This window comes from Panthera pardus, unplaced genomic scaffold (assembly GCF_024362965.1).
Source record: "Panthera pardus isolate Hobbes unplaced genomic scaffold, ASM2436296v1 HiC_scaffold_13, whole genome shotgun sequence".
Lineage (NCBI taxonomy): Eukaryota > Metazoa > Chordata > Mammalia > Carnivora > Felidae > Panthera > Panthera pardus.
In genome coordinates, this window is record NW_026526688.1 from 171,998,084 (window position 1) to 172,024,408 (window position 26,325).

The window sequence follows — 26,325 nt, forward strand, 5'->3', positions numbered from 1 at the left end:
ATGGTTTGAGCCATTTTGTCTGGTCCCATCCCTTGTACATCTTGTTGTCTTTCCATATGCTTCTAGAATACAGGCCATAGTGTGGTATTGTGAGATCTTATATCGTGGTGTCATGAAACAGATCTTTGTAACCTGAATGAGTTACATAACCTCCCTAAGCCTCAGTTTCCTTGCTTGTAAAATGAGAGTTTTTAAGATTTAATAGAGAGAACGTGCATACATACAACAGCTACATGCTTGGCACATAATAAGTGTTTAAAAAATAGTTGCTATTATTTTGAAAAGAGCACTGCAAATATGGGTGCTTGAGAGTTGCCTGTTATAGTTCTGCCTATTTGTGTTACCTTGGGCAAGTCACTTAGGTCTCAGTTATGAACTGATGGGTCTCACTTTCTTAATCCGTAAAATGAAGGATTTGGAATAGGTCTCTAAGGTCTCATCTCGCTCTAAAAGTTGACCTTGCATTGAGCACTGGCCATGTACCTGACACTGCCCTAGTAAGGCACACAGCAGGCAGCAAAGCCTCAAACATCTCCACCCTTGTGTGGAGAAAGCTTGCATTCTAGTAGGGGGAAGACGTGATAAATAAGAAAAATGTATAGGGGCTCAGTCAGTTAAGCATCTGACTCTTAATTTCCGATCACGTCATGATCTCATGGTTCATGGGATCGAGCCCCTCATTAGGCTCTGTGCTGACAGCCTGGAGCTTGCTTGGGATTCTCTCATCCTCTCTCTCTGCCCTCCTGCTTCTTGTGCATGCTCTCTCTCAAAAAAAATAAACTAGGGGGTCCTGGTGGCTCAGTCGGTTAAGCGTCTGACTTCAGGTTGGGTCATGATCTCACGGTTTGTGAGTTCAAGCCCCGCATCTGGCTCTGTGCTGACAGCTCAGAGCCTAGAACCTGCTTTGGGTTCTCTGTTTCCCTCTTCCTACCCTCCCTCCCTTGCTCACTCTCTCTCTCTTTCTCTCTCAAAAATAAACATAAATAAACTAAAAAAATTTTAAAAATTAGAAAAATGCATAAAGTAGTTGCTAGGGGGTGGGATAAATGGAGAGATACTGGCCAAAGGACACAAACTTCCAGTGATAATATTAACAAGTTCTGAGGATCTGATGTACAGCATAGTGATTGTAGCTAATGATACTATATTATATATACTTTAAAGTTGCTAAGAGAATAGATCTTAAATGTTCTCCCCACAAAAAGAAATGGGAATTTTGTTATGGTAGCATTTTGCAATATATAAATGTATCAAATCAACATGTTGTACACCTTACACTTACACAATGTTGTATGTCAATTGTATCTCAATAAAGCTAGGGGTAAAAAGAAAAATGTGTAAAGTACATAGTGGTATGTTAGTGATGAATAGGATTCACAGAAGAAAAAGAAGGGGAATTGAGGAGATAGTGACTTTTTGGAGTGGAGCAAAGCCTTATTGAGAAGGTGGCATTTAAGCAAATAATCTGATGAAGGTGAAGAATGAGACATGAGAGGCTCCACTGGGATACAGAGACCTCATAAGGCAAATTATTCAAATCTATCAGATAACAGGAACCACTTGAATAAAGAGCCACTAATAATTTGCTTTTGGCAAACAAAATCTGTAAAAAGCTTTTTCTTATAACTTTGACACTACTGACCAATGCCTCCTTCAAAAGCAACTGTAAATTCCCTCTAGACTGTATACTCCTTGAGGGCAGCCTTTTCATCTCCATCACCAAGGAGAAGTTCTGGCACATGAGAGGCTCTCGGTAAGCATCAATTCTCCTCATTTTCCTTCCTCTTTCCGCAACTCCCCTCCATCACCTCCAAGTAATCATATCTGATATTGTCTGATAGTTGTCACTGAGTAAATGAAATAAAATACTGTGTACTGTTTGCACCAGTTCATAGTTAATTTGTAAGTAGCCGCTTACCTTAAGGACAGATTCAGTGACACCCCAGGAAAAGTCGCAGGGAAACTGACCCTGCACATCTGGCGTGGACTCTTTTAAGGTAAAACCATTTTCTTGTACGATCTGTTTATAGTAATGTGCCGAAGACTTGGGCCTTCTTTCTTTTTGTTTACTATTAAAATCCACATAAAATAATCCTCGGCGAGTGGTGTAAGCATCCTGCCATTCAAAGCCATCCAGGAGAGACCAGGCAGTGTAGCCAAACACTCGTACTTCATCAAACCTTATTGCTGCATAGAGAAAGAAAAGCAGAGATGTTCACTCTGGTTCACGGTTATGATTCACTAACAGTATGCTGGGGGACATGTTGCCAGGAGCATATTGTGAAACCAAGTTTTCCCCCTAATTTAAAGGCTCATTATAGAAAATAGAAAATTTATGTTTATACTGGAAAAGTGGCAGTTATTTTCATCCAGAATGGTCCTCCCCCTACCCACAACAAGTGAAAGATACAGTGAAATAATCAAATTTAAAATATTCCTGAGACTTAGTATGCAAATCTGTGTCAGAAGGCATAGAAATTTCCAGAACCCTTTGGGACCAATGCAGATGTCTGCTTGTGACCAAGAGTTTCGCATTTCAAGCTTGGGTTGGTTCCCATTTGTGGAGAAACTATCTCCTAAGTAGCTACCCTTTAAGGACTGAAAAATCAGCTTTGAGAATAAACATAAGTGAATGAGCATCTAAGGAAGAAAACAAGTACAGTGGTGTAAGAGAAGGACTGACCAGCCAAGGGGCAGGAGGTGCAAGGGTGCTCTGGGGCAAGTTTGTTGACCTCAGTTTCCTCATTTGTTAAAAAAGATGGGAAAAGATGATCTCTCAGGACGTTTCTAGCTTTAAAAACTCTGATTCAGGAGCATCTGGCTGGCTCAGTCAGTGGAGTGTGCGACTCTGGATCTTGGGGTTGTTGAGTTCAAGCCCCACGGTGGGTGTAGAGATTACTCAAACATAAAACCCTTAAAAATTAAAAAAAAAATAAAAGAAACTGATTCAATAACTTCTAGGAATTGGGCAAAAATGAAATATGGAAATCAACAGCAGCAATAAAAGCAACAAATGCCCAAGTCAATCATGAACTTTTTTTTTTTCTTAAGAGCCCTCATTTCTGCATTGTTGGGTTTTTGTCACTGATGTTCTTTTCCTAAAAGGTGGAAAATCCATGCCAAAAGATTCTAGTGAGATAAATATATTTCGGTAGGCCCTGGTGCTAGTCCCTTTGGTGTTGTACAGTCCTCAGGGGAAATGGAATCGTAACATGTAGGGAATGTATAGCCCTTCTGCCCGACCGTAGGTATTTGGCTCAGGCCCTGTAGGCAGAGTCCTGTGTTCTGGCGGTCCCCATATGCACATTCCTGTGACTGGGCATGGCTCTGTTCCATGCTGCTCCTTCCCACAGGTTGGGGAAACAAGGTCTTGCTCTCCCAGAGGACCCTCCCTGAAGACTCTCTTGCAGAACCTGGGATTTTCCTCTGGGCTTGTGACTTCTTGCTTGTTTGTTTGTTTGTTTGTTTGTTTATTAACTCTATCCCCAACGTGGCACTGGAACTTATGACCCTGAGATCCAGAGTCACACACTCTACTGACTGAGCCAACCAGGCACCCTTAGGCTTATGACTTCTAAAGAGAGCTACAGACTTTTAGAAAGATCCACTAAGAATTTCTTTTTTTTTTTTTTAATGTTTATTTATTTTTGAGAGAGAAAACAGAGCGACTGGTAGAGAGGCAGAGAGACAGAGACACAGAATCTGAAGCAGGCTCCAGGCTCTGAACTGTCAATACAGAGCCCAATGTGGAGCTTGAAGCCACGAGCTGTGACATCATGACCTGAGCTGAAGTCGGATGCTTGACTGACTGAGCCACCCAGGCGCCCCAAGAATTTCTTTGTATTTGGGTGAAATGGAGCCCAATTTTGAAGGGGACAAACCCACCATAATTTGAGCTTATCTTCTGCTCCATTATTTCAATAGTCACCTGTAGATGTCACTACTTGAATAGTGGAAAAGGTATGAGGGGTCACTAGGGGTCAGAGAACTATCTAGGAGCCATAGAAATTACTCAGCTTTGCCATTCATGGCTCATTCTTTGTCTCCAGGCCTTTTTACTATTTAGTCATGTAATAGAATAAAAACAGCACAGTTTCAAGAAAAGCTTTCAACATCTTAAACCAAGTTACTACTGTCAAAAAACTTTGGGATGTATCTCTTATAGCATGCCTTCTTTTACAAAGAATGATACAGCACCTTGTTACCAACTTAGGATGTATCTATAGTCTAAAACTATTTTGTTCTCAAAATTTTATTAAAAAAGGACATGAGAGTAACATTTAAAAATTCTATCAACATTAGACAATGGGGAAGCCCAACAACAATAATCATATGTTGGAAGATGACTTTAAGTATCCTGTAAGGATTAGTATTCAAAAGTTTTAAAAATTGAGCTAATGTACAACCAACCTTGAAGAACCTGGTTGAGGAAATTCTTCATCATGTAGATGGCTGTGGTATCTTCTGTTTTCACATGACTGTCTGTGAACCAGCCATTCTCAGCAATCAAGATTCGGGGGTTGCCATATTCCAGTTTAATCCAGTTCAGCACTTCTCTTAAATTGAGTGACACATTTTGTCCCATTTTAGCCATGGTGTTCTGGGGCTTGAAATTGTTGGGTCCAAAGGAAAAGGCAAAGAAGTCAGCTGTGCCCCTCACTTCACTCTTCTCTGCTTCAGAGAAAAGGGGTAGAATGGAGAGCAGCTTCTTTTTCATCACCTCTGGGTAGTCTCCATCCCCATGGATAGGATTGGCAAACCATCCGAGCACTGAAACCATGGATTGTTGACACTTGAGTATATCCATCATGTCTTCTGATCTGTTTGGTTCAATCCAATGGGATCCCAACGTGATTGACAACCAACCTTTCTGATGTGGTCGGAAATTTACGTTGTAGTTATGCCAAACTTTAGAATGAGCCTAATAAGAAGAAAATATTATTAATTTTTATTGTCCTTACTCACAAGGATTGTAACTTGGCTGGTAGAAGGTCTTTTCATTGACAAATTAGTGCAGCACAGGGTGATGTAGGGGAAAGCTGTCAGGAAACCCTGATGATCTCAAAGTCTATTCTTTGCTTCTCCTGTGCTTCCAACCTACAGCCTCTCCTATAGGATTACCAAGGGCAGGCAGAGAGCTCTGGTCCAAGCTCCATCGTTCTTCTCCTCTCCCTGACTCCTTTCGTGGGCCCTCTTGGGGCTGGGTGCACATGAGATATTATGTGGATTGTAGGGTTTCTTCCTCTACATAAAAAGACAAAGACAAGTGATCTTTCATCATTCTACAGGATCTCCTTTTAGCCCTAACTTATAAGTCCAAGATAATGCACTCTCAAAATTCTGTAAATGGATAATAATAGAGCCCATCTCCTAGGTTTGTTGTTGGGATTGAATGAAATAATATATGTAAAGGACTTTAGAAGAGTGCCTGGCACAGAGTAACCCCTACATAAGCCATTATTATAATTACTATTATTTTTATAACACTATTATTAATATAACAGTTTTATTTCATAACTATTCTTTTATAAAATATTATTAATATAACATAACAGTTATTATTATTACTGTTACTGTTAAAGAGTGATAGGTACTATACAAAACAGGAAACCAGTAGAAAGAATGTAGGGCTTTGGGCTCAGCCATCTTGGGCTTGAAGTTTAGGTACTTACTGTGTGGCTTTAGATAATTCACTTAAGCTTTCTGAAATCTCTTAGTATCCTCACCTGTAAAATGAAGTTAATAACAATACTAATACTAATAATACCCTTTGTAAAGCTGTTAGATGTTGTGCTGATGTATATATTAAATATGTAGCATTGAATAGAGCATCTGGGAGGTACAGCCCAGAGATGCATGTTGTTACTATTGTTTCTCCCACAGTTTACATTTCCAGTTGAGCTTTCTTATAACAGAGCCTCATGATAGGTTTCCAGGCTGGGTTTTGTTTTGTTTTGTTTTTAAGTTTATTTATTCATTTTGAGAGTCGGGGGGTGGTGGAGGGGCAGAGAGAGAGAGAGGGAGAGAATCCCAAGCAGGCTCCACGCAGTCAGCCAAGAGCCCAATGCAGGGCTCGAACTCACAAACTGTGAGATCATGACCTGATCAGAAATTAAGAGTCAGATGCTCAACTGACTGAGCCACCCAGGTGCTCCTCCACTTGTTTAATAGGTACTTACTTAGCAATTACTTAATGCCTGGATTGTCCCCCCCGGAGAGGCTGAAATGTATGGCACAGGAGTGTGCCCTCAGGAGCCAATAATATTATTGGGAAAATAAGATTGAATTTATGAAAATTAAAAATAGAACTACCCTACGACCCAGCAATTGCACTACTAGGTATTTATCCAAGGGATACAGGTGTGCTGTTTCGAAGGGACACATGCACCCCCATGTTTATAGCAGCACTATCAACAATAGCCAAAGTATGGAAAGAGCCCAAATGTCCATCGATGGATGAATGGATAAGGAAGATGTGGTATATATACAATGGATTATTATTCGGCAATCAAAAAGAATGAAGTCTTGCCATTTGCAACAAAGTGGATGGAACTAGAGTGTGTTATGCTAAGCGAAATTAGTCAGAGAAAGACAAATATATGACTTCATTCATATGAGGTCTTTAAGACACAGAACAGATGAATATAAGGGAAGGGAAGCAAAAATAATATAAAGACAGGGAGGGGGACAAAACATAAGAGACTCTTAAATATGGAGAACAGACAGAGGATTACTGGGGGGGGGGGGTAGTGGGAGGGGGGATGGGCTAAATGGGTAAAGGGCATTAAGGAATCTATCCCTGAAATCATTGTTGCACTATATGCTAACTTGGATGTAAATTTAAAAAATAAAATAAATAAATAAATAAAATTTTTAAAAATACTGAATTTATGAAAGAAAACATGTAAAATGGCATAAAATAGGTCATTAAGTGGAAAAGTAATTAGAAGCTTGGTAAAGAGTCATGAGCTATATCAGCAGGAGCAAATGTCAAGGACTACAATTAAGGACTCTGGGCCAGTTAATGCTCAAGGCCACTTCGTGTCCTGGCTAGACTTAGAATTGTCTGTTATCTGTGTGACAGCCACCTCTTCCCGGGGCAATTGATTTGCTTGCTTTCTGATGTCTCTTCCCAGATGTCTCAATTTCTCCTCTGTTTGGGTGTTTCTAAAACAAGTGCACAAAACCTTACTATTTTTAACCCACAATATCTGCTTTCCATTTTATTCCTTAGCTTCTCTTTCACTCATTAGAGGTATTTTATATTGTGTTGAATTATGTGAAATGCCCTTTTAGAAGCCAAAAACAATCAAATATGAGCAATGGTTTGAACTTAATAGATCCTGTGGACACTGAAAATGGTCCATAAATCGTGTTAAGATGAGGAAAGATAGGTGTTACCCTAAGAGGTAAGGATTCTAGAACTGATGCCTCCTTGCTTTATGCAATAATAGCTAATTTAAATAATTCCTTGAAAGACTTTCTGAAGGAGTATTTGCCTCGAAATATTACCTCCATTCTACCTGTCCTTGATCAGTTTTCACTGGAAGATCCTGGAATCATTTAGCACCCAGACATTCCCAAGGATACTTAAGAATGCTCTCCTCCTAAAGAAATATTCAGGCTGTGGCCTTCTCCCCTACCTGGAACCTGGAAGGTTCCTGGAAGGAATCACAGGAGAGCCTGGGACAGACTTCACCTGAAGTGGTCTTATTCACTCTTTCTGGGATTTTCTGGGGCTGGAATCACAACAGAAAGACTTGAAAACTGTTTTTTGTTTTTTTCTGATTCGATATGAAAGCAATCATGCATGAGTGGAAAGGAAGCATTCTTTGCTTTATTCTGATCTGTCACTTAATCCCTCGGTATCCTCAGTAGTTTCATTCACAAAAGCCGCAGTGATCATCAGTACATCTCTTCAGGGCTGTTGTGCACCTGTGATGTGTAAAGCCCTGAACATGGAAGATTCCAAGTCATAAACTAACTGCCTTGCAAATATGATGTTATCAGACACTAGAGGAAGAGTGAGATGGAATCAGTATACATTCATTAAAACAGTCCTAATGGGAGCAAAAAAAGGAGAGGGGAATTTCTTTAAGATAGAGATGTTCTATTGCAGATTTCAGTGATTATATGAAAGATGACCTAAGCTGTGATAAAATCTTGGTTGTATCAGCATTTTAATGAGAAATAGAACAGCTTAGAAGACAACAGACACGTACATTGGCAACTCCCTTCCAAGCAAGTTTTCTGGAGATACACACACACACACACACACACACACACACACGTGTTGTCATGCCCCAAGGTGACCTTCGTATTCCCCAGTGTCTCTTTCACCTTTGCTGCTATTTGCATAGGCTATCAAGGTATCCAGGGTTATCTTTGCTCAGGACTGAAGACAGCCTCTCCATTCTCATGTGGAGACTGTGGGGGAGGTTCTTTGTGTGGTACTTATGGTTATAACTTGATCCTGTTTGGCAAGTAACAAGGTAAAAAGTATTGCTCCAACATAGTGAGTTTGACATAAATCTTAATGAAATGGGGATATCCATGCATGTCCTTTGGTCTGGCACTCATAAAGGAGGTCTGTTGGGAAAACCGAAATGGGGTTTAGGAGTGTGGCCTGGCCCTGCAGCCTTGCACAACACTCCTTGTGCGATTTTCCAAGGTTACCCTCTATCTTGTACAAGGCCGTCTACCTTTGGAATGATTGATTTAAGGGAGCTTCAACCTTTGTTCTTCAGATTCAGTGGCTTAAAGGGGAAGTCAGCAGCTTTTTCCTTTTGAGCCAGCTATCAGAGCCTGATGTCACTGAGAGACAGCCAGGGGCCAAATATCTTCTTCTGTTCCCTCCTCTAGTCTAACATAGCAGCTTTCTTTGATGCCCCTAGAAGAGCAGATTCAGATAAGTTCTATGAACGATAGGAAGCAAGTAAGATACCGGCACAATTTCAGAAACAAGATGAAGATGGGGTCAGAGATCAGGAAGACATGGTGGGACACTGGTGGAAGGGAAGGCTGTGGAGGGTACGGGCTGAAGACAGATGAGCAAACGTAGCATATCATCCGTGTCTGTATTTCAGGAACCCGCAATCATTTGTCAAAAGCTAAATTTCCAAATATGTGCATGATTTTAGTCACACTTTGGTTGAAATATCTTCATGTGAACTATAAACTTGTTTATTGTTAAAGCTATTTCATAAAGTATTAAGTAAACACTGTTAAAGAAAATTTATTTAAAACCCTACAATCATAGCAAACTGTTTTCATATTTCTGTGATCCCATCCAGCTTTCCCAAATATATTTCCCAGCTAATATCCCTTTGAACAGTTTCCATCTTTTTAATCTTCATAACCATTCACCAATTTGATGAAATATGGCTTACTTAGTCATCTCTCTCTTTTGATAGGAATTAGCTTGGTCCCCCCCTTCCTTTCTTCTTCCCTTCCTTCCTTCCTTCCTTCCTCTCATTTTTTTTTCCTGTCATAAATAACGTTGCAATAACTAACTTTGGGCATATAGCTTTTAATGTGCTTGATTTATTTCCTTCTATTAATCCCACAAATGGGCTACCTATTTTTAAAATTGTTTTACATATTTCCAAATTACTCTTCACACATTTTGTCCATTGGTGTGAGTATTCTTTGACCATGTCCTTCAAAACATTGCTGTATTTGGGGATACATGGTTATCAAGAGCGACAGGAAACTGCTACTTACCTACATGGTATCATAGGGGAAAGGACCCAGGTCCCGAAAGCAAGAGACCTAGGCTCTAGTACTGGCCCTACTGCTAATTGGCTTTTTCGTCTTGGGTAAATCATTCCCTCCGATAGCCTCAGTTTTCCCTCTCCCTCTGTTATCCTAAGCTAAAAAGAAACACGCTAGACAATTGTAGTGAAGATCGAATGAGGTAAAACATGTGAAGACTGTGAAGACTACACAAATGTAAATTTGAAGTACTGTACTTTAAAAAAGGAAGCTGAAGATAACTTTAACTTGCTGTGGAAAACAATGGTAGGAAGTCTACGTGGGCAGGAAGAGTGTTCTGCAGCCAGCTCTCCCTTACCTCTCGAATTTCATGGCTAGACATGTGTGTTCTCATTTATTTTTTTGCAGCTGATTGAGTTTTAGTCATTGTCCATTTGGATTGGGATTAATTTCAGCTTGATTGGATGGAGCTAGAGGGTATTATGCTCAGCAAAATAAGTCAGTCAGAGAAATAACAAATACCATACGATTTCACTCATATGTGGAATTTAAGAAACAAAACAGATGAACATAGGGGAAGGAGAAAAAAAAAGAGAGGGGGAGGCAAACCAGAAGAGACTCTCAACTGTAGAGAACAAACTGAGGGTTGCTGGAGGGGAGGGGTATTGGGCTAAATGGGTGATGGGCACTAAGGAGGGCACTTGTTGGGATGAGCACTGGGTGTTGTATGTTAAGTGATTAATCACTAAATTCTATTCCTGAAACCAAAATAATAATAATAATAATAATAATAATAATAATAATGATAATGATGATAATAATTTCGGTTTGATTCATTGATTCATTTGTTTCATCTACTCAACACTTCTTTATGTTAGCATCCGGTTTTCTGCTAATTATAATTACTGTCCTTCCAGCTTATTTAACATTCATTCATTTTCCACGAATATTTATTGGGTGTTTAAGATATGCAAACTTTACTGTTCATTGCTAAAAAAATATGTAACTATTATTTCATTAAAGTTTATTATGTGACTGCTACTTCTTTAATTTTTTTTTGAATCTTGAAACTCTGGGAAATGATATCCCTCATTAATCTTAGGTGAGAATTTCAATATTAACAAAAGTTCCCACTTTTCATAAAGAAAATTTTTACCTATCCTATTTTTAATGGTTCAAATTCATGTTTTCTATAGTTGGAATAGCTCAGTAATGATAATATTAAAATTTGTTTTAATGAATTTTCCTATTTTCTTTCCAATTGTTATGTTTTCAAATGATTCTGACAAATCTTTGTTCGTTATCAGTTTGTATAGTTTCAGGATTTCCCCGTAGAAATCATGTAAAAGCTAAACTCTACTATATTTGTTCCTTCAAAAAAATGGTTTTAATATTGTTATAGAATTCTAATTTCAATGATAATATTACTAAATTCAACTAATGTTTGAGTCAGGATCTAAACCTGGCAACATAAAAGGAAAAAGGTCTAGAATAAACCTTATAATTAATTAAGCGAAGCATCTGTGGGTTTCCCCAGATATTAGAAGGGGCCTTAGAAGAAATCAATATTAGTAAATTGATGCTTAACTGAAGTTCAATTTCCTTGCCCAAGGAGAACATTTGCATGCCAAGTCTGCAGAGGTTGGAATGATATTTTAATCTTCCTGTTATTATTACATTAACAATCGTGATCTTGTTAGTAATTTTTTCATGCAAAAGGACCATATCTCAGAGTATAATTGAAGCTAAAATGGTCTGAGTGGATGACCTGAGGCCTTTCCTCAGGATTTAGGAATGAAGACTTAAAGACAGTCAACATAGAAAACACTCTGGAAATTACAAATAATACAATTATTACAATAACAAAAATAAGACAAGACCTTTTGGGCCCTGCAACAAAGGCAGATTTCCCATGAACTAAAGGAAGCTGAAGTTTTAGGGCCACTCACTTATATGGGTCCCTCCCTATAGAATGTGCTAGGTGGGTTGGAAGCCAGGTTGTATTTAGAAGCATTTCTAGGTAAGTATTCCTTATGAATTCCCTGAAGAGACCTTGGAAAAAAAGGAATCTGAATCAAGCCCACAGTAACCTGTTGTAATATTTTTCTCATTCCAAATAAATGTTCACTCTTGTACCAACTTTCATGTCCGTAATTTTTTTTCTTACAGAGGGTCCCCCAGATTGTACATTTCAGGCCCATATAGTATAGAACCATGCCTGGCCTCCAAGCATCTTGAATGCAGAGACTGTACCTATTTTGTTTCCAGTGGTACCTATAGATGCCCAGGGAAAAGCCTGACACAGAATACTTGCTGAATGAGTGCCCAGTATGGGTCAGCTAGTCAGCTGGTCACCTGACACACATTGTCGATAGTACAGCCCCTACAAGGCAGATTTCATTTTTACCATTTTAGAGAAGAAACTGAGGTTCACAGAGGCTGGACATTGGTGAAGCTAGGATTTGAACCCAGGCCTTTCTGGTCACTTTACTAAACCATCCTGCTTTCTATATGTCCGACTAATTCTAAATTTTGAAGCACTTGGGGACCATCTGACATGAACCACAACATACTGTTTTAAAATTATATTTTCTTCCTGCTGTACTTGATTATAATTGATTAAAAGAACTGAACGGTCATAGAATGAAGGTATTGTATCCCACTCTTCCATGCTGAGAGGAAAATATCTATGTATGTGAAATTCAGTATCACCTAGAAAGGTCATGGAAAAAATTTGGAGTTTTCAGAAAACCATGTAGCTGTCCAAGTGCCTGGCCCAGCATGGAACACGTCTGTATAATTCCCTGGGCTCCTTTCCTAGAACCAGCAAAGTTGGCATTAGATATTGTCCTCATTGGTGTCAGAAGCTAAATGAATCCTGAGGGACCACTTCTACACTTGACCGTCTTGATTGAGGATTGAGATCTTTACACCATTGTGAATGTTAGACCAAGAGGGCAGGGATGCTGTGGTTGTATAGCATTCAGCGCAGCACCATTTTCAAACAAATCATAATTAAATGGTCATTAAAGATTAGTGGTTTTCATGATCAAATAAACAGTGATTAAATTACAGAACCATAGAAAATTAATAGTGTAAATAGTAATAAGAACCAACATGTATCCAGGGCCAGATATGCTGAGCACTGTTCTAAGTGCTTCCCATGTACTATCTCATTTAATCTTTATTTAGGAGAATTAAGGTAGGTACAATTAGCATTCCCACTTTAGAGGCGAGGAGACCAATGGATGGGGAGGTTAAATGACTTGTCTAGTTTCAGAAACCAAGTCAAGCCCACACTGTGTTTCTCCAAGTTCTGGGCTCTTGCCTGCTAACTAGAGGTAGGGGATGGACCTTACAGGTCACTTGCTCCAATCTGCAAATATCTTCTATATAGATGAGATGCTGAAGCCCAAGATGTAAGTGACTTGCCCAATGTCTCAGTGGCAAAGCTAGGATTGGAACTGAGTCTTTCAGCTTTCTCCATCACTGTCATTTCCAGGACATTACACGCATTAAATTATATGCCTTTGAAGCATACTTTTATGCCTTAGACCCAAAGGTGATTGAACAGGCTGAGACAATGCTAGGGGTATGTAACAGACAAGGCACAAAAACAAGGACCAGTACACTGTGAAACCCATGGGACAGTTTTTGGGTGCCAGTAACACTGTAAGGAAAGAGGCAAACTGGGAGTCGTGGTTTTGATTATACCTTCATCCAGCCTCACCAGCCGGGGCACCATATCAGTACCTAATCAAACAGTGAATTCATTAGCATTACCTTCTGTTTATTTTTTTTTTTCCCTTAGAGAAATCATACACGTTAGCAAAAGCAAATTTCAATAAATCATTTTATCTTTTTCCTTTAACCTACGGCTATTTTATCTTTTTCTTCACTCTCCATTCATTCGCATTGATTCATTGCTTAAATTCAAGTCTACAAATACTTATTTAACAAATACAAGGCACCTTGGTGGGCATTTAGAAAAAACATTAACAAGATAACTCCTGCCTTCAGATGAAGTATAACTTCTTTTTTTTTTTTTATGTTTTATTTATTTTTGAGAGAGTGCAAGCAGGGGAGGAGCAGAGAGAGAAAGACAGAGGATCAGAAGCGGGCTCTGTGCTGACAGCAGTGAGCCTGATGTGGGGCTTGAACTCACTAACCATGAGATCATGACCTGAGCAGAAGTCAGACGCTCAACGGACTGAGCCACCCAGGTGCCCTGAAGTATAACTTCTAATAGGAAAGAGAAGTACTGAAATAAGTAGATAAAAGCAGTATACTTTTGGGGTGCCTGGGTGGCATAGTTGGTTGGGCATCCAACTTAGGCTCAGGTCATGATCTCACGGTTAGTGGGTTTGAGCCCTGAATCCGGCTCTGTGCTGACAACTCAGAGCCTAGAGCCTGCTTCAGGTTCTGTGTCTCCCTCTCTCACTATCCCTCCCCTACTCGTGCTCTGCTGCTCTCTCTCTCTCTCAAAAGTAAATAAACATTAAAAAAAAGCAGTATACTTTTGCATTTCAATTAATCAGAAATGATAACTGAAACTTAGTATAATAATATGATTCCAATTTTGTGAAAAAAATGTGACTTTACATATGTGTTTATATACACCTAGAAAAGTATGTGGATAATGAGCAAGCTGCTAGCAGTTGTTACTTCTGGGGGGTGGGGGTTTAGGGTATAAGAGGAGACTTTCCATTTTTGACTTTGACTTCTGTCTTTCTGTATTGTTTGAATGTTTTGCAGTAAAAATGCATTATATTTCTAAAGTCAAGAGACTTTAAAAGTCATTTAAAAAGTCAAGAGAATTGGTTGAAACAAATGGTTTCTGTCAGTGTATTTAATTGCTCTAAACTATTACTCTAGTTTCTCCAAAGTTCCAAAACTCTCATGGGAAAAACCGAAACTTATAAAAAGTTCAGTTATTCTGGATTTTATTATCTATTAAATAATGCCTTTTTACTCCATAATAATAAATGTTGATATTCAAAGGTAAGAGCAGAAGACATACAATATATACGTGACTAACATGAAAGAAGAACTGAGAGCAGTAAACCTCAGCCCCCCTTTTTTTAAGACTCAGTCACATAATCAAGATATGACACTATGAAGAACCCATCAATATATTCTCCAAAATACTAAAAGATTTGGTTTTCCCCAGCCTCAAGACTTCCCCCAAACATTTTCAGGCAAATCACCCAGAAACCACTTTAATTACTTCTGTGATTCACTCTTGACTGGTTAGTAAGTTTGGGAGTTCTGATCTATTCTTAGCATTCCTACTGCTTTTCAGCGATGGAATCGCTAATGTCTGTTTAATGACCCTCTTTTCTTTTAACATAGACTAAATGACTTGTCAGTTTTCTCAGTAAGATTTTTTACACTAATGCAAAGCTTTCCTCGGTTCATTTTTTCCATCATATCCAGCACTGTTTCGATCGCTTACAGTATTTTCTGATCTCTGGCTTCCTTTTCCATGTATGAGAGTGTTCACATCAAACCAAGCTGTTTAAATATGATCACAATGTTATTCTCTGAACATTTATAATTACATTTACTTAAACTCTTGTTAATCATTCACTGAACTATAACTTTTTCTACTGAACGATTAGAGAAAGTAAATATTGGGGCGCCTGGGTGGCTCAGTCAGTTAAGCGACCGACTTCGGCTCAGGTCATGATCTTGTGGTCTGTGAGTTCGAGCCCCGCGTCAGGTTCTGTGTTGACAGCCTGGAGCCTGCTTCAGATTCTGTGTCTCCCTCTCTCTGTGCCCCTCCTCTGCTCACACTCTGTCTCTCTCTTTTTCTTTCAAAAATAAAAATAAACATTTAAAAGAAAAAGTAAATATTGCTCTCTTGAAGATTTTAGAATACCAATTGTCTTCTACAAATAGGTTTTTTTACATGACTCCTATCTGACAATGGTATTTTGAGTATAGAAGCTGTCTTTGGCAATTCTTATGTACAAGCAGTTTTCATCTTTGTATTCAAATTTGATTAGAAATGCCTGTAAGAATGCCAGTCTTAACTTGTTTGATCATTATTTCCTGTATTTTGTTAGAAGTGTCTTAGACGCTAATGGAGATGAATTGGGATTATCGTATAGGTACTATGCATTAGCTAATTAAATGAATAATTGTGTTAAAATGTATTAAACTGTACGAGGTGCCTGGGAGGCTCAGACGGTTAAGTGTCCAACTTTGGCCCAGGTCATGATCTCACAGCTCATGAGTTCGAGCCCCGTGACTGTGCTGACAGCTCAGAGCCCGGAGCCTGCTTGGGATTCTGTGTATGTCTGCCTCTCTGCCCCTCCCCTGCTCGTACTCTGTCTCTCTGTCTCTCTCAAAAATGAATAAACATTAAAAAAAATTTTTATTAAACTTCAAATGGTTTTGCCAAGGGCACACACATGTGATTTAACATTACTTCAATGGGACACTAAAATTTTGAGCAAATAAAACATTAAAATCATGGAAACACATGGAAAACCTTATGGTTAATGTATGAATCAGGGATAAATTGTTCATAGATTTTGTGGACAAATAAAATATGTGGATGGATGGTTCTGGTCTTTAAAAAGGCAAAGTGAAGTTAAATATCTGTGAGTCAGCATCAACGCAAGTGACTGCCATGGGTTTTAAGACTATAAATTGTTCTTTTCCATTGAAGCCAGGTAGCTGATTCATGTCATCAAACCTTGTTAGCTTGGATTCAGATGGATAAGATTTGAATTTTGGTTCTGTCAATTATTACGGAGTAAAAATCACATACAACCTCAGAGAAACTTGTCTGGGCTTCCGCGTCATCAACTGTAAAATGACTATAAGAGTACCTACCTGGCAGAGTTGACGTACAAATCAAATGAGACAATGTATGAAAAGTACCTAGTATAGTTTCAGACACCACGGTAGGTATGCGGTATTCTTCTTATAATAATGATTAAGAATAGTATGATAGAGCAGTGCCTGGGTGGCTCAGTCAGTTAAATACCTGACTCTTGGTTTTGGCTCAGGTCGTGATCTCACGGTTCATGGGTTTGAGCCCTACATGGGACTCTGTGCTGACAGTATGGAGCCTGCTTGGGATTCTCTCTCTCTCTCTCTCTCTCTCTCTCTCTTTCCCCCTCTCTCTTTCTCTCTCCCTCTCTCCCCCCCACCCCCGTCTCTCTGTTCCTCACCCACTCTCTCTCAAAATAAATTAACAAACTTAAAAAAAAAAAAAGAATAGTATGATAGAGGGGCACCTGGGTGGTTCAGTCAGTCAAACATCCAAATTCAGCTCAGGTCATGATCTCATGGTTCGTGAATTTGAGCCCCACGTTGGGCTCTGCGCTGACAGTGAGAAGCCTGCTTGGGATTCTCTCTCTCCCTGTCTCTCAAAATAAGTAAATAAACTTAAAAAAAATAGTAAGATAGAATGTCAAAAACTTATCTGCAATAATTGTCTTAATTCTCCACTTTACTGTAAGAATTAAGACCAACCTCTTCCCCCATTCCTGTGTCCTTTTTTTGTTCATTTTGTGTGGGACAGGAAAGTGGTGGAAGGTAGCAAGTAAAAAGGCTTTTTTCTTTTTAACCTTTTTTTCTGTCCTTCATTGACAGAAAACTTTGGGCTGGTTTTTTAACCATAGATTTAGCAAAAATTAATTAAAATTTTTTTTTAAATGTTTATTTACTTTTGAGAGAGAGAGAGATAGAGGGCGAGTGGGGGAGGGGCAGAGAGAGAGAGGGAGACACAGAATCTGAAGCAGGCTCCAGGTTCCGAGCTGTCAGCACAGAGCCCGAGTTGGGGCTTGAACTCATGAGCTATGAGATCATGACCTGAGCTGAAGTTGGATGCTTAATGGACTGAGCCACCCAGGCGCCCCCAAAATTACTTTTGGTATTTTGTTGTCTTGTAACCCAACTTTAACAAGGGAGTTTTTAAACATTCCTTTATTTTTCTCATGGAAATAAATCATTTCAGATGATCATTAGAGATTTTGTTTCTATCTGACCAACATAAGCTAAAGAAGGCTCCTGCTAGTATTTCCATTTCAAAATATCACACTTAGCCTTCAAGATATTGGTGGGGGTTTGGGCAGAAGAGGCTTAAAAGTGACATTTTTATCTGTTTAAATGTGCCTGTGAAACACTGCAGCTTTCTTGTTCAAGAAAGTAGTTGCCGTGTTCTGTTGGAAAGAAGGCTTAGTTATTAATCGTGTGAATGGTGGCCTTTCATAGCTGTTTTTTGAGTTTTAACACTAAATTTTGGTTAAGAAGTGTATTATATAAAGATAATTGTTGTCTTTTAAAATACAAAATAATCTCTTTACTAATAGTGGAAATTTCATAACATATAAAAATAGAAGAATATAGTGAACCCTCATGAGCACATCACTCAGCTTTAAGTGTCATTAATATTCTGCAGCTTGTTTCAAGGTGGGCTTTTAATGTAAAATTTTTTTGATGTTCATTTATTTATTTTTGAGAGATACAGAGAGAGCAGGGCAGGGGCGGAGAGAGATGGAGACAGAGAATCCCAAGTAGTATCCACACTGTCAGCACAGAGCCTGATGTGGGGCTCGAACTCACGAGTTGTGAGATCATGACCTGAGCCCAAACCAAGAGTCAGAGACTTAACCAACTGAGCCACCCAGGCTCCCTTGATGTAAAATTTTTAACAGAAACAAGCATAGATAATTGATTTGCATATTCTGAAAAGACTATGTATTTATGCCAGAATCCGTATTGTTGTGTGTGTATGCATGTGCGTGTGCGTGTGTGTGTGTGTGTGTGTGTGTGGTGTGTTTGTGTGTCTGAAATCAACTTTTATTCAATTGCAATTTTAAATCCTTTCTGGGAAAAAAAAAATCCTTTCTGGAACAAGGTAGATCTTCCTTAAATAGAAAATAATCAGTTGAATTATTTATTGATACCTAATGCATACCCAGCCTTGTATGAACTTCTCTGAGGGAACAATGGCCAAGAAATGCTAAGACAATGTTCCTCAAAGAGGTAGAAAAATAGGGACTAAATCAAATCTTATCCCAGGCTCAGAAACAAGTAGGTGAGGCCTTGACCTCGAGCAGAGTTTCCCAACATTTCTTGTCCTGAAAGCCTCTTTCATAGTATTAAGCAATCTCTTGAACCCCTGAGGATTTTAAAAAATAATTTCATCATTTCTGTGTAATATACAAAAAAGTGTTGACATACATTTTATTTTATATAAGCCTATTTTATTAAAAATTGTGTTGGAAAGTATCTCAATTCTGTATCTCAAGGCCAAAGTTGAGTTAATTCTTGAAGGAAATTACATTGAACTTGTATCAAACTCAGCTGCTTTGATTCAGCAAGCCACAACAGTTAAAAAAAAAGGATATCAGAAAATCTAGGGATACTATCTATGTTTCTGAAAAAGGAACAGTTCAGCAGACTGATGAATAAGATCTAAGTTGTCCAGCTACAGAAATAGCAAGATGTCGGATGATTTTTCAGACTTATTTGTAGTATTTTAAAGATGCAATAAAAGCTGTATTGGTTGGAGCTTTTTCTTAAAGCAATAACATAAAAAAATAAAGTTTATTTTAAATAAATTGAAAATATTCAAAAATAAATTACAAATATTTAAGATGCTCATGTACATAAACATAAATTTTGGCATTTTCCCATTTAATAATCATACATTATTCAAATTATTTTAATTACACAAGAAAAAGCATTTTATGTCACATTTTTAAATGGCACACTCTGTTTGGTTTTAGGACCAAATGTATTACAGTGGTATTTTCCAAGTCTGGTACACCTACCTCTTTTTGTATGGGAGGTGACATTAGGTGTAACAAAGAAGAAAGTTTTTTGTTTTCAACGTTACATATTTATTTGAAGGGCATTTGAAAATACTTATCTCATGTATAGTAAGAATAAATTTTTCTTTCAAAATAAGCATTTTAAGGAAAAACATTTTAGTAAATAATAGTACATGTGGCACTTGGATATGCAAACAAACAAACAAAAAACAAGCAAAAAAAAAAAAAGCCAACATGAAGTGATACACAAAAAAACAAACTTTGTGAAACAAGATGTTGTGGCATCAAAAGTGGATGAAAGTTGCTTACGTAACGTTTGTTTGAATTCTTGAATTTTGCTTTTCAAAAAGTACATTTAATGTTTTGTTTGTAAATAACTATGTAAGAGAAATGGTCTGGGGCAGTTTTTACAAGTATTTCGCAAGTAATGCAAAGCTAGTAGAGATAGTCTCTATTCTCAATGTGTGAAAAGCCAAACTAGACATAAATTAATATAGAGTGTATGTGTGCAACTTACAGTTCTGGTGAAAATCATGAAGCGATTTTATGTCCCTCATACTAATTATATTTCAACGTCCTTGCTCTTTCTGCTTCATGTTTTTAACCAATTGTCTATTACAGGTTTACGGTAGAAGGAAAGGAGAAGAATTTTGCCTCCCACATGTTGGGGACATTTGACAATGTCTGGAGACAAATTTGGTGTCACAACCCTGAGGACAAGGGCACTACTGTCATCTCTCTAGTGGGTAGAGGCCAGGGATACTGCTAAACATTCTACAAAGCACACGAAAGCCCACCACAAAAAGAATTATTTGGCCCCAAATGTCAATAGCACTGAGGTTGAGAAATTGAAAGATAAAAATTTAAGGCAATGAAGTCAAAACTATCATGGAAGCTATTTTGTGGAGTAGTAAACTGAATGACTTGCCATCTTATGAGCAAAGTCATCTTCCCCAACCTCTGGGCATGTTTACTCAGAGGTTCTAGATGTTCCCTTTTAAGGGGGAGAGGGACTTACAAATTTAAATTATTATGCATATTTATTGACTTAAAAGTAGAAAGAAAACAGACACCTTAACCATCTTTACTAATGTGAAACCTTGAAGCTTTGCTGATCTGAGGGATGAGAGCAATAGGCCACACAGGCTGGGATCCGTCTCTGGGACTTTAAAAATTGAACTTGAAAGAGAGAAATCTTTCCTCTACAAAGGAGAGAATGATGCCGAACCCCAAGAAGAGAAGGTTGTGAGAGATCCGAGACAAAGGGCTTCTGACAGTGTCCTCATTACTGGATCCGTTCATCCCTGTGATTTGGTTACTGGGCCAGGAAATTGCTCATTTTTGCTTAAGTCAACTTGAATTAGGTTTCTGTCACTCACAACCAAAAAGTCCTGACTGATATACCAGTGGATTAACATAGGCAATATTTCAAGAATTAGTAATAATGCAACAAAATATGAGTTTTGAACTTGACATTGGCTCTTTGATTACAAGGTTTAAGAAAGAAATCCTAAACTACTCACTCAAAAAACATTTCTACCTCGCATGAACCTAATCCTAATATTCTGTGTTGGGTGCTAGAAACACAAAGACAAATAAAGAATAGCCTCTCCTTTCAAGGAGCTCTCAGGCTCCTTGGGGAGACAGAAGAGTACCACATGCTATGAGTGCTACGGTAGCAGCAAGCACATCTTACTATGGGAGCCCTTAGAAGGGACAACAACCTTAGCAGGTCAAGAATAACTTAGAGGTGGTGACTGCCTAAACTGAGTCTTGAAGGACATTAGATGGGTAAAGTAGAGAGTACAAAGGGCATTCTCACTGGATAGAATGCTAGTAAAGGCTGAATGGGGAGGACTAGTAAGGTATAATCAAAACACTCCTAGTGTATTATCGTGGAGCATGGGGTGGGAGGGGTTGGCGTTAGTGATGGAGATGGGAGAGTGGCCAGGAAGGACGCGGGAATGCAGGCCAGGGGTTGGATGTCTTGGTGGAAAATCAGGACGTTAATCCTAAAAGCTTTGGGGAGCCACTTCCTAGATTTTATGCAGGGGTGCAGCATGATGCATGTTGGAAATAATCACTCTGTGGTAAAACAGGGATAATAACAGGTATCTGGCAAGGTTGCTGCCGAAGTTATACATAATATTTAAAGCCATGACTACCATGCTTAGAGATGGTCAGTCAAAAGACATACTCTCTTTCTTTTCCAAATATTGTCCAAAACTCAGAATGGAGCGTCCATTAGTAGGTGTGATTACGACAGATTTTTACCCAAGGCTTAGGCTCACTCTAAGGTAATCACCAAATCTGCAATGAAGTTGGAATTTAAATTCCAGGTCAGTCTCAGGACTGACTAGGCCATTCAGGTTCCCTCTAAACCAGGACAATGCAGACTGAAATGGAGTTTCCGAGGTTATTCTGGGACTAGAAAACCCCAACAGCCACAGTGAAATCTTTTCAAAGTCTGAGGAGTAGGAAATAAAACGATCTATAACCACCCATGAATTTACTTTCATATTAGGCTTTTTAAAAACTCAGTGAGATGTGTTAACTTGGACTAAAAACTAATCCTCAGGAATACTTCTGGGTCACAGATGGCTGAGTAAGGAAGAAATACTTCATTGCAACATAAAATATCAAATTAATCTTTTTCACGTTAAAGGAAGAACAGAGAAGGAACAGTGGAAAAAATGAGTTCACCTCAGGCTACCAAACCATTGCAAGATTTCTCTCTGGAGCTATATGTCACTGGGTTATGAAGCATATTTCACTTTCTGACTGATTTCAAAGGACCTCTTACCCTCCTTATTTAAGTCAGTGATTTAGAAATTTTAAAGAGATAGAAGAAATTATTTGGAAAACACAATAATTAAAAAATGTAATCCCTCAATTTAAAACAATGAAATTTATTTCACTACCAGAGAGTGCTGATTTTGTGTTTAAGGCAGACTTTGTCTCAAATTAGGGGAAAATGAAAAACATCTGAAAATACAGCATTTTATATGCTAAGTTTGTAAGCAATGCCTGTTTGTTAGTTACAACTTTTCCTGTGTATTTTTTATCAGATAGCCAGTTTTTAAGGCCTTAAATTAACCACCAAAACAGATTTTTCATGAAAATTCCAATTGTTAATATTTTCCAGGCAAACCGAAAACTTTTCAACAACTGAGAACATTTTTCTTTATAAACAAGTTAAATAATCATATGTGTGCCTGTATTTGTGTAGAAAACTTTAAAAAGACTATATAAGAAACCATCAACAGTAGCTTCCTCAAGGTTTAGATTGCCAGGTGGAGAGGGAGAGACGAATTTAACTTTTTTCACTTTATAAACTTTGGTACAATCTGATGTTTCTTAATCTTCACAAGCATATAGTATACATGAATGTTTAAATTTTAATAATTTAAAGAACTAGATAAAAGGAATATTTTTCTAACTTATATATGCATAATCTTCATAGTTAATAGCTGTAAGTCTTCTCCCCTTTAAGGTCTTTTTTGCCAAATCACAGTATAGCCTCACAGTAATGTTCTATATACAACCCTAACCAAAGATTTGTAAATGATCTTGAAATCATAATGCAATCAGTTTACTGCCAAGGCAGATGCAACAGAACTATAGTATGACACACATATATAATAGCCCAGAAAGTTCAAAAAGATAAAAGGGTGGGCAGATATTTTTGTAAGTGCAAATTTAGACACAGAGTAATTTTATGTTCCTAAATATTTTTCTACTTCTATACATTTCACATTTGATTGTTAAAAATCAAAATACTTCTCCTAGCACATTATTAAACACTATTAACAAAGTTGTTTTCATTTTTAAAATGTAACAGGTGTCCAGAGTAATTTATTTTTCCCAAGGAACCCATTTGACTCAAAAAGTTAAACCTGATTCTAGATGTTAGCCTCAATGTGAGGTGAAGTCTCTTCAAAATCTCCGAAAGATTACTCTTTTAAAAACATTCTTAATGAAAACATTTCGTGTTTAATTATGTTGTCATTCTCCGAAAGATTACTCTTTTAAAAACATTCTTAATGAAAACATTTCGTGTTTAATTATGTTGTCATTTATAAATTAATTCATTTAATCCCACTAAGCTTCAGTTTCCTCATCTTTATTATTTAAAATGTGAATACTAATAGGACCTTGTTCATGAAGTTATCACAAGGATTAAATGTGATAATGCATGCAGAATGCTTAATATGGTCTGTGGTACAGAGTAAGCATCCAACCAATATTTGCTATTTTTTTGCTTACATTTTCAGCATTGTTTTAGTAATTTTCAGATTTCCCAACGTTAACTGTAGCTTTTAAAACATACTGAGTAGAGCATAGTCTTCCCAGTTTTTATATTACTAGTTTAATTTTAACTCTTAGAACAGTTAACCTCATCTTTTCTGTAACACAGATAAAACCACTGTGAAGTGCATTTGTCTCAATTCCTGTATTTAATATGTGTCAGTTAGCTAACCTGTATTTAGCTTATTATTGCTAGGTATCACTAAGAATAGCAATACTAACAACAAATATTTATTGGAAATGGTCATGCCTTAAAAGAATCCTGAAATGGTTGCATATTTTCAGAAAAGGTTTCAGCATTTAGATTTCTAAAGTACTGGTTTTTCACAGAATGAAAGTGAACTCATATTCTCACACTGTATACTTGCAGATTTTGAGTTAAAACGTTTTTAAAGGGCAACATTTAGGGAAAATAATCAGCTTAATCCATTACTAAGAGCCTAAATAAATAAAACACGACCTTAAATATGAAATTTGAGGATAGAACTTGTGAGTTAGGCTAAAATTAGTTGAATTGATATTAATGAAAAGAATTAAACAGGAGATACATTTCTTAATGATTCTCTTTAACTCCTGCTCCTTAACATTCTGAAGCTATAACATGAAGCCAGCCGTACAGTACCTTGATGAGGTTGTGTCCCACAGAGTAGACAGCTGCTAAGTTTCCCTTCTCTCCAGGCGCATGCAGACCTGTCCCATACCCATGCCAAGCAACTAGATATGGATTATGAATTGTAATCCAATATTTGACACGGTCCCCAAACGTCTGGAAACAGTAGGTGGCATAGTCATTGAAAATATCTATTATGGTTTCATTTTTCCACCCCCCATATTTTTCTTGTAGGGCCAAAGGCAAATCCCAATGATACAAAGTAACTATCGGTTGAATGTTTCTAAGTACTAGGGCATCGAGAAGAGCATTGTAATACTGGAGACCTTTCGCATTGGCAACTGCTGCTATTCCATCGGGGAAAAGCCTTGGCCAGGAAATTGAAAATTGATAAAAAGAAACTCCAATAAAATCCAGGGCTGATAAATCTTTTTCCAGAAAAATGTAACTGTCACTGGAACTGTTCGTGTCGTTGACATTTTTAAGGTGTGTTTGAATGAAATGATCCCATATAGAGGGTCCTTTTCCATCTGTCTTCCAATTCCCTTCCACTTGAAATGCTCCAGTCCCAACACCCCAAAAAAAGTTTTTAGGAAAAGTGTCATAGAGAAACAGCTGACTTTCATTTACCGGGCTAAAATGAGGATTTTTAGACCACACAGCTCTGCCGTCTCCAGAGAATCCAGTAACAGCTCGCAGGAGAATAAATGCTGACAGGATAGCAGATCTTTGCAGTCCCCGGTTGCACATTGTTTCCCGATAGTGTATGTTTCTTTCATCGGTGCTGAAGAAAAAAAAAAAAAAAAAAAAAAAAAAAAAAAAAAAAAATCCATTCATTCCCTGGAGATCCAGCCGCACAGCCGGACTTCATTTGCCACTAACTGCTCGCCTGTCTTATCAACGCTTCAGTAAAAGCTTGTGATTGTAAACCTCTGTCAATGATTAGCTTGAACTGTGCGACTTAGGAGGGGCCACGGAGAGCAACGTAATTTGAGGGAGGTGGCTCTCCTACGCTCCCCAACACATTTCATTCTCTCTTACTATGGGAAAGATTATATGAAAACACATCACTGACCGTAGTTTGCGTAACGAAAACATGTATAAGCAATGAATAAAAATGCCATATTCTCTTTGTAGCCTTTCATATTGACCCAAATCTTTTCTGAATGTTTTGGACATTACTGAAAAAAATATATACCTTTTCCAGTTTTATATTTTTTGAGTGGTAATTTTATTTTTTCGCGTTTCAAGAGAAGCAATACAAACAAGGAGCATTCCTATAAGCTTATAATGCGGAACTAGAAAATAAAGTAAGATATCACACTTCTACCAAAATTATAACACATTGAAGAATAACCTTATCAAGTGCTACCTATTTTAAGAAAATTATAAAAATGTATCAATACATTTGAAAGAAAACGAATGAAGAAATATATAGCTCTTTCTAGATGGAAACACTGAATACTTTCCAACTTAATTTATAAATTTAATGTGCTTTCAACCAATATCCTCTAAACCCCAAATTTTACTTCAACAAAATCATATGAAAGTTTGCTTGAAGAATAAGTAGGCAATAATTACAAATAAAGAAAAGAAAAAGAAAATAGCGAAGGCATAGACTACCTTTACATATGAAAACATTTAAAAAAAAGCATAACTTAAATAACATGAATCTGGTATAGGAATAAATAGAAAGAAAATACTGTACAGAATCTATAGTCTCCAGATAAAACTTTTTAAAAAATGTATTCTTTTAAATATTTGAGATATCCCATAATAATGAAAGATAGAGTGGTTAACAGTTTGGCCTCTGGAATCAGACTGCCTGAGTTTAATTATAGCTGTGCGTCTAGAAACAAATTATTTAACCTTTCTGCACCCCAGTTTCTTGTTACGTAA

General features: G+C 37.7%; 2 protein-coding genes across 2 annotated transcripts in view; one reads left to right on the forward strand and one right to left on the reverse strand.

Moving 5' to 3' along the window:
* Nucleotides 1-19,109, forward strand: part of RPL9 (ribosomal protein L9) — a 38,232-nt gene extending 19,123 nt beyond the window's left edge. The window contains exon 7 of the mRNA XM_053901621.1: nt 19,039-19,109. Within this exon, the coding sequence (XP_053757596.1) occupies nt 19,039-19,094 (56 nt within the window). The 3' untranslated portion in view covers nt 19,095-19,109. The remainder of the gene's footprint in view (nt 1-19,038) is intronic.
* The window catches only part of KLB (klotho beta), a 33,444-nt gene extending 8,228 nt beyond the window's left edge, over nt 1-25,216 (reverse strand). The window contains exons 1-3 of the mRNA XM_019413889.2: nt 24,439-25,216; nt 4,411-4,921; nt 1,919-2,187 (exon numbers count right to left, since the gene is read on the reverse strand). Coding sequence (XP_019269434.2) covers nt 1,919-2,187; nt 4,411-4,921; nt 24,439-25,176 — 1,518 coding nt within the window. The 5' untranslated portion in view covers nt 25,177-25,216. The remainder of the gene's footprint in view (nt 1-1,918; nt 2,188-4,410; nt 4,922-24,438) is intronic.
* Between the last annotated feature and the right edge of the window lie 1,109 nt (nt 25,217-26,325).